The 9,153-nt window shown below is 42.9% G+C and overlaps 1 protein-coding gene across 1 annotated transcript; it reads left to right on the top strand.

The window, feature by feature from the left end:
- Positions 1 to 364: 364 nt before the first annotated feature.
- LOC132630773 (uncharacterized) lies at positions 365 to 1,021 on the top strand. Its single transcript, XM_060346363.1, has 2 exons — positions 365 to 689; positions 783 to 1,021. The coding sequence occupies exons 1-2, from the start codon at positions 365 to 367 to the stop codon at positions 1,019 to 1,021; spliced, it is 564 nt and encodes a 187-aa protein (XP_060202346.1).
- Positions 1,022 to 9,153: the final 8,132 nt, after the last annotated feature.

The raw sequence follows: 9,153 nt of genomic DNA, 5'->3' as shown, positions 1-9,153 counted from the left end.
GATCAACTTCCTCACAATGGTGGTGAACTCAACAATGGCGTTAATGTAGTTCAAAACAATAGCATTTCTGGAAATGGAGTCGGTTCAGGCTTCTTGAATGGTGTGAATGGGGGTTTTACTCAAGTCAATAATGGAATTCCTACTCAAGTTAATAATGGAGGTTCATCACAGTTTAATTATGGTAACAATTAATGTCTCTCAGAATTCTATGAATAGTATGTAAGGTATCGACTATAATCACCCTCTTTTCTTGATCCCAAATGATGTCAGTGGGATTAGCATTATCTCATTTCAATTGACTGGATCTGAAAATTATATGATATAGAATCAGTCAAAAAGACTTGCTTTAATGGGTAGGAATAAGATGGGAATGGTGGATGGATCTTGCAAGAGGGAAATATTCAGAGAAGATTTGTGGAGTCACTGGCATAGGGTCAATGCTATAGTTCTATCTTGGTTAATGAACTCTGTGTCTAAGTCTTTACTAGGTGGTATAGGATTTGCTTCTAGTGCACATAGTGTATGGGAAGATTTGGCTGAAAGGTTTGATAGAATTGATGGTTCTAGGACCTTCAATCTGCATAGAGAGATTGCAACTTTTCAACAAGGAACTTCTCCTGTGTCTATGTTTTACACTAGATTAAAAGTGTTATGGGTTGAGTTTGAAGCTTTGGTGCCTACACCAGCTTGTAATTATGAAAAATCTAGGGGGTTTGTGATGTTCTTGTAGAAACAGAAGTTATTTCAATTCTTGATAGGACTCAATGATTCTTATATGCAAGCAAGAATCCAAATCTTGCTAATGGATCCTCTACCTAATGGAAATCATACTTATGCCAATATTATTGTAGAGGAAAGCCAAAAATCAGTACATGGAAACACTAGTGGAATGGGAATGAATTCAGTAATCGGGATGAATTTAGGTGTCTCAGGAAATAGCTTCAACAATGTTGGAAATAATCTTGGAAACAGCTTTGGGAATAGTCTCAGTAATAGTTTTGATCCAAGTGTTATGTACTAAAAAAATGGTGGTGGTAATAAAAAGTTCAAGAAGAACTTTAGTAACTTGATATGTGAGTTTTGTAAGTGTAAAGGCCATACCAAGGAAACTTGCTATAAGTTGGTAGGATATCCACTAGACTTCAAATCCAAGATGAAGAGTTTTCAAACTGGTTCTAGTTCTGGTTCTAGTGCTGCATATAGTGTATGTGATGCAAATCCTGCTATGGTGACTCAACAAGATCAAGCTAATTGTAGCTATGGAATAACTACTAATGTTCCTATAACTGGAAGTCAACAAACTCATGGACTCAGAAAAAACACTTTATCAAAAGAGCAGTATGATCAAATGTTGAGTATGCTGAACCAAGGAGCAACTGCAAATGTTACAAATGCTGGGAGTGCAGCTAATGCAAATGCAATAGGTAAAGCATTGCTAGTTTGCTAGTTTCTTGCTCGTCGATTTCTATTACTATTGTTACGGTTCACTTTTATGCGGATGCATAAAAGCTACTACGAGATTGTTGGTTGTCACGACCCGACTCGGGACCGCGACGAGCACCCGGTGCTAACCCACCCGAGCACCCTCTTAGCTTACTCTTATACTTACATCTAGGTGATCTCCATAATCATACATGCATTTCCATTCATTCGTAAACTAGTCCCATATGGACAACCGCACATTTATATCATCATAGGCATTCATGCCACATCAATATACATGGGCCAACGTGGCCGACAAAATGATATACAAAACATAGGCCGACAAGGCCAAACACATCTACCCACACACACACATGTCTACGAGCCTCTAAGAGTATAACATATCACATTAGCGGGACAGGACCCCGCTATGCCCATAATTATATACACAAAAGATTGAGTACCCAAAAGATATGGCTCCGAAGGAAATGGAGCTCTCTATGAAATCTCCGAATAAGCAGCTAAGGATCAAATCTGTCTTCCTGCGCACCTGCGGGCATGACGCAGCTTCCACAAACAAAAGGACGTCAGTACGAAGAATGTACTGAGTATGTAAAGCATGATCAACATCAATATAGAAGCATAATAGATATCATATGAAGATGGCATAGGAGGGGAGACAGTAATATCATCATCATGTCGCTTACTTGCATACACCGTCGTTCGTATCCCATAATAATACTCGTACCTTACTTGTGCTCATATTCGTATACATGTCCTTATTCGTATTCCTATACATAGTCTTTTCACATTCATATTCATATTATATACATAGTCATTTCATATACATACTTGGCCAACCAAGGCTCAAGGTCATACATACCTGGCCCTACCAAGGCATCAGGGTTATCCGTACCCTCTGCAGAGGTGTGCGCGCGTTACGTAATCGTATACATACTTTATACATAATCATATGCATACATATATATCCTACCCGGCGTTATAAGCTCGGGGTATCATTATAGCCCTTCATAGGCACATATACATACATCATAGCTCGTAAGCATCTTTAATCTCATTTTACTCTCATCATCATTTCTATCCTCATCACTATCGTTACATCTACATTATGGACTTACTCGTCAAGCGAGGAACATAGTAAAATCATAGTACATATCAAGGGTCGTGAGCTTATGAGCTCGAAATGCCAACCATGTTGAGACAACATACTCATATAGAGGAATTTAGGAATTTGGCCAAGAACCATGCCTTATGAAAGAAGGGTTAGCCTTACATACCTTTCCGTCGAACTATTCTACACTTGCACGTTCCCTTCCAATGCTAGCGTTTATACCTTCATTAATGTCATAACAATGGCCATTAGTCATTCACATTAACCACATTATCTAGATTCCTCAATTTGCCTGTAATTCACCCACATTCATGATTATAACACCCATCTTCGTCCATTCGTCTAAAGTGTTTAGTTCATGATCTTAATACCATTTATAACACATTCATATCACAACACAACAACATTCATAACTCAATTCAAACTATTTCTCAAAATGTCACTATTCATCATTCATGACCTAGTTGACCACATTTTCTACAATCCATGTATTTTAATTCTTCAATACCTTAAACATCTTGTAAAAATCATGAATCTTACCTTAGAAGTTGTAGGAACAAGCTTTGGTTGATAATACTATTCTTTAAGCAAAACCCTAGTTTTTCTCCATTTGGATTTCTTGACTTAGATGATCCTTGATGACTCCCTTATCCTTGATTCACTTGTCTTAATGTTATGGATGACTTATAATCCTTGGAAACTCATATAATAAATGTAGAGAGAAGTTCTAGAGAGAAGTGGTGTAATGTTGTAAATGAAATAAGACAAGTCTTGATCCTCATATTTAATGAATTGAAAAATCTGTGCTGGGTGAACAGTGGTCATCCATGGAGGTTTACGGTCCGTATTTCAGTTTACGGACCGTCCCTCGTGGTCGTTTTTAAGCTTAAGCAGAACCAGAAACTTTGGCCTGCATGCATGGTGATTTACGACCATGGTTTACGGGCCGTAAATCACTTTACGATCCGTCCACCAGGTCGTATTTTAGCCATTTCCTTAGCTGGCAGAAAGTTGAAGTTGGACATGCCAGTTTACGACGTCAAGTTTACGGACCGTATTGCACTTTACGGTCTGTATTTTGCACTATACGACCACTGGGCAGTTTTGCCAACTTTCAATTTTTCTCATTTCTCGACTTTTCATTCTAATCATCCACATCCCTTTACATACATTTCCCATGAAACATTATACACTCGCACTCCTCGCACACATCATTAATTCATTTACTTGCGTACCAACGGGAAATTTTCCGAGGTGTAACATTCTACCCCCCTTAGGAACATTCGTCCTCGAATGTTAAAAGCTTGGGGAATCCTATAAAAATTTCGCCAGAGTTTTCTCTGTAATATGGCACTACCACCCTGTCACAACAACCCACAATAAAAATGCCTCACAGGGCAATAATACAACAACACTAGAAATTTTGCCACACACGACCTGAATGTATAAAAGGAAAACATGCATACCTTATGATTTTGACGTCTCATCTTGGACTTCGTCCAAGGGCTGAAATAAATGTGGGTATTTGGATCGCATATTCTCTTCTACTTCCCATGTCATTTCCTCTTGATTGTTATTTCTCCACAGAACTTTAATTGAGGCCACTTCTTTGTTTCTTAGCCTCCGTACTTGCCTATCTAATATGGCAATGGGTATTTCATCATAAGTTAACGTTTCTGTCACTTGAATATCATTCACTGGGACGATCCTCGTAGGATCTCCAACACACTTCCGAAGCATCGAGACATGAAATACTGGATGGACTGACTCCAAATTTGGAGGTAGATCTAGCTCATAGGACACTTTGCCTATTCTGCGTATAATCTCATAGGGTCCGAAATACCGGGGACTGAGCTTCCCCTTTTTGCCAAATCTCATCACGCCTTTCATTGGCGACACTTTCAAGAATACCCAATCCTTAACTTGGAACTCTAAGTCTCTTCGACGATTATCCGCATAGGACTTCTGACGACTTTGAGCCGCTAGCAACCGATCTTGTATGAGCTTAAATTTCTCTATTGCTTGCTGGACCAAGTCTGGCCCTATCAACTTAGTTCTCCGGTTTCAAACCACCCAATTGGGGACCTACACTTTCGCCCATATAGAGCTTCATACGGTGCCATTTGAATGCTAGAATGGTAACTGTTATTGTAAGCAAACTCAATGAGTGGCAAATGGTCATCCCAATTTCCTCCAAAATCTATCATACATGCCCGTAACATATCTTCAAGAGTCTGAATAGTACGTTCAGCTTGCCCATCGGTCTGTGGGTGAAATGCCGTGCTTAGGCGCACTTGGGTCCCTCAACCTTCTTGGAAAGACCCCCAAAACTTGGCTGTAAACTGAGTTCCTCTATCGGAGATAATAGATACCGGAACGCCATGGAGTCTCACTATCTCTTTAAGATAAAGCTTGGCATAATCTTCTGCCATATAGGTCGTTTTGACCGGTAAGAAATGCGCTGACTTTGTGAGCCTATCCACGATCACCCATATAGAATCATATTTATGTCGAGAACGGGGGTAACCCTGTAATGAAATCCATATTAATCACTTTCCATTTCCAAGTTGGGATTTCTATAGCTTGCAATAAGCCACCCGGCTTTTGGTGTTCTATCTTCGCTTGTTGGCAATTAGGACACTGAGCTACGAATTCTGCTACGTCTTTCTTCATCCCATTCCACCAGTATATAGCCTTAAGATCATGATACATTTTCGTCGCTCCGGGGTGAACGGAGTAACGAGAACAATGAGCTTCTCTCAAAATCTGATGGCGTAGACCTGCCACATCGGGAACACATAACCTGCCTTGACATCGGAGAACTCCGTCTTCCGAAATGTCAAATGATGACTCCTCCTTCTGAGGGAGTGTATCTCTATACTGCATTAGAATAGGATCCTCATATTGTCGATCTTTTACTTCCGCTACTAACGATGAAACTGCTGAATTCTGAATAGTAGCTCCGCTGCTACCTGAGTCCACCACTCGGACTCCTAGGCTAGCTAACTGCTGAAGATCACGGGCCATCTCTTTCTTTTCTGGTCGTACCTCACTTAGACTTCCCATCGACCTACGGCTAAGAGCATCAGCCACAACATTTGCCTTTCCGGGGTGGTATAGGATTTCAAAATCATAGTGTTTTAGCAACTCTAGCCATCGTCGTTGCCGCAAATTCAACTCTTTCTGCTTGAAGATGTACTGGAGACTCTTATGATCTGTATAAATATCCACGTGGACACCATATAAGTAATGTCTCCATATCTTTAAAGCATGGACCACCGCGGCCAATTCTAAGTCATGGGTAGGATAATTCTGCTCATGTTTCCGTAATTGTCTAGAAGCATACGCAATCACCTTGCCATTTGGCATCAATACACAGCCTAGCCCAACGCCTGAAGCATCACAATAAATAACATATCCTTCCAATCCCTCTGGAAGTGTCAAAAATGGGGCTGAAGTCAGTCGGTCTTTCAACTCTTGGAAACTACGCTCGCAAGCTTCTGTCCATTGAAACTTAGTTGACTTCTGAGTCAACTTGGTGAGCGGTGCAGAATTAGAAGAGAAACCCTCAACAAATCTTCTGTAATAACCGGCTAAGCCCAAAAAGATACGAACCTCCGTAGGGGTCGTGGGCCTTGGCCAGGTCTTCACGGCCTCAATCTTTTGGCTATCCACTCGAATACCGTCAGCTGCAACAATGTGGCCCAGAAATGCCACTGAGTTCAACCAAAACTCGCATTTGGAAAACTTCGCGAATAACTCTCGAGTTCGAAGAACTCCAAGGACAACACGCAAGTGATCCGCATGTTCTGCCTCGGATCTAGAATACACTAGGATATCATCGATGAATACAATCACGAATAAATCCAGAAAAGGCCTGAATACATTGTTCATTAAGTCCTTAAACATTGCCGGTGCATTAGTTAGCCCAAACGACATTACTCGGAACTCAAAATGGCCATATCTTGTTCTGAAAGCTGTCTTAGGGATATCTTTCTCCCTAACTCTTACTTGGTGATACCCGGACCTCAAATCAATCTTTGAAAACCATTTGGCACCTTGCAATTGATCAAATAAATCATCAATCCTCGGGAGGGGATACTTGTTCTTAATTGTCACTTTATTCAATTGCCGATAATCAATGCACATTCTCAAAGAGCCATCTTTCTTCCGGACGAACAATACGGGGTGCTCCCCACGGGGATGAACTAGGCCTAATGAAGCCTTTTTCAAGCAAGTCTTTTAATTGCTCCTTCAACTCTTTCAACTCTGCGGGTGCCATCCTATAGGGAGGAATAGATATAGGTTTAGTGTCTGGCAACACATCAATCGCAAAATCTATCTCTCGCTCGGGAGGATGGCCTGGAAGCTCTTCCGGGAACACATCCGGAAATTCGTTCACTACCGGAACTGACTGAAGAGTCGGCGACTCCGCTTCTACATCTTGAACTCGCACGAGGTGATAAATACACCCTTTCGTGATCATCTTCCTTGCCTTTAGATAGGAAATAAACCTACCTTTTGGTGATGCCGAATTACCTTTCCATTCTAAGAGTGGTTCTCTCGGAAACTCAAAACGAACCATCTTCATTCGGCAATCAACATTGGCATAACAAGAAGCCAACCATTCAATGCCCATAATAACGTCAAAATCTACCATTTCTAGCTCATGCAAATCAATCATGGTACGACGATCACAAATCACAATCACACAATTCCTATATACTCGGCTAGCTATTACCGATTCACCCACGGGTGTAGACACCTCAAAAGGTTTGATAGACTCCGGCTCAATTATAAATCGACCCGCAATATATGGAGTAACATATGATAATGTGGAGCCCGGATCAATCAAAGCATATACATCATGAGAAAGTACCGATAATATACTTGTGACCACATCAGGAGAAGACTCAAGATCTTGGCGTCCAGCCAAAGCATAAATACGGTGCTGAGGACAGCTAGTACTGGGAGCTCTGCCCCTACCCCTACCATGGCCGACTGGTGCATGTGAACCTGGACCCGTAGGGCGTACAGATGCCGAAGATCCGGCTACCGACCCTGATGGCTGGGTCCTACCTCTACCCTGCACTGAGGGGCAATCAGGCATAATATGGCCTGGCCGACCACATGAATAGCAAGCGTCTGAACCTGATCGGCACTGACCCCAATGAAACTTTCCACACTGAGAACATCGTGGTACGGGTGGCCTTGGCTGGCCTGAATCACCTCTAAACTGAGACCCCGAATAACCCTGACTCGGCTCGGAACGAGTAGATCTGTCAAATCTCTGCCCCGTGAACTGTGGAGGTGTACTGGTCATAGAATAGCCTGAATGGCTGGGAAACTGCTGTCTGTGTCTGCCCCTGGACTCGCTCCTCGAACCCGAAGGTCTGGCCCTGTTGTTATGGCCCCTATCCTGCTCACGTTCATTTCTCCGCTGCTGTAGGTGTTCCGAGCATGTGCCTGAATGCGTGCAATATCCATGCCATCCTGAAGGGACGCAGTCAAACATTTATTCATCAAGTGTGGCCCTAGGCCTTTCACAAACCGGTGCACCCGATCACCCATATCCGCTACCATGGCCGAAGCATACCTAGCCAAGGAATTGAAGCGGAGACTATACTCTGTAGCACTCATGCTACCTTGCCTCAGATTCAAGAATTTATCGGCCCTAGCTCGCCGAACTTCTGGAGGCATGTAGTGACGGAGAAAAGCATCGACAAACTCTTGCCATACCGGCGAAGGTGCATTGGCTCCCCGCGAAGCAATCCAAACCGTATACCACTGGATTGAGACATCCCTCAATCTGTATGACGCTAGCTCCACCGATTCGGTGTCTGAAGCATGTATCAACCGGAGCGTCCTTAGTATACCATCAATAAAGTCATGGGGATCTTCCTCCAGTTTCGACCCAAAGAATTCCGGGGGTTTCAAAGCAATGAAGTCACGGGCCCTTGCACTAACAGTCCCGTCACCTTGCCCTGTGCTTGGCCTCTGAGTCTGGGCCGCAACCAACTGAGTCAACAAATTAATGGCCTCTCTCACATCTTGGCCGGAAGCATTCGGTGGAGGAGCTGGAGTTGGGGCTGAGGCTCCCACGTGCTCCTCAGTAATAGGCACTGACTGGGAGGACTGAGATTGAGCCGCACTCTGGGACTCATCTTCCTCTACTACCGGTGGCGGTGCTCTTTCAGCCCGCTTTTCTGCCACAGTCTTGCCCTTTTGGGCTGCTGTAGCCTTTTTCTTTTTAGGCATCTCTGAAATACACAACACACGATTTAGGAACAAGAATTTCTTACATCATAGCTCTATCGCACGATTCTTATGAACAAAGAAGGTCATATATTCCTAAGATGTCCGCAACTTCTCGTTTATAAGTGTGGCGCGCAACACACCCATAACCAAGACTCTACTAGACACGGCTCGTAGGCACATCCTAGGACTGAACTGCTCTGATACCACTTTTGTCACGACCCGACTCGGGGCCGCGACGAGCACCCGGTGCTAACCCACCCGAGCACCCTCTTAGCTTACTCTTATACTTACATCTAGGTGATCTCCATAATCATACATGTATTTCCATTCATTCATCAACT

This window comes from Lycium barbarum, chromosome 3, assembly GCF_019175385.1.
Source record: "Lycium barbarum isolate Lr01 chromosome 3, ASM1917538v2, whole genome shotgun sequence".
Lineage (NCBI taxonomy): Eukaryota > Viridiplantae > Streptophyta > Magnoliopsida > Solanales > Solanaceae > Lycium > Lycium barbarum.
This window is presented reverse-complemented; position numbering and strand designations above follow the sequence as displayed.

Excerpts from the sequence above, each read along its gene's own strand:
- LOC132630773 (XM_060346363.1), top strand. The coding sequence starts at position 365 with ATGGGAATGGTGGATGGATCTTGCAAGAGGGAAATATTCAGAGAAGAT. Across the intron at positions 690-782 it reads TTTGGTGCCTACACCAGCTT|CAAGAATCCAAATCTTGCTA; the intron begins GTAATTATGAAA and ends CTTATATGCAAG.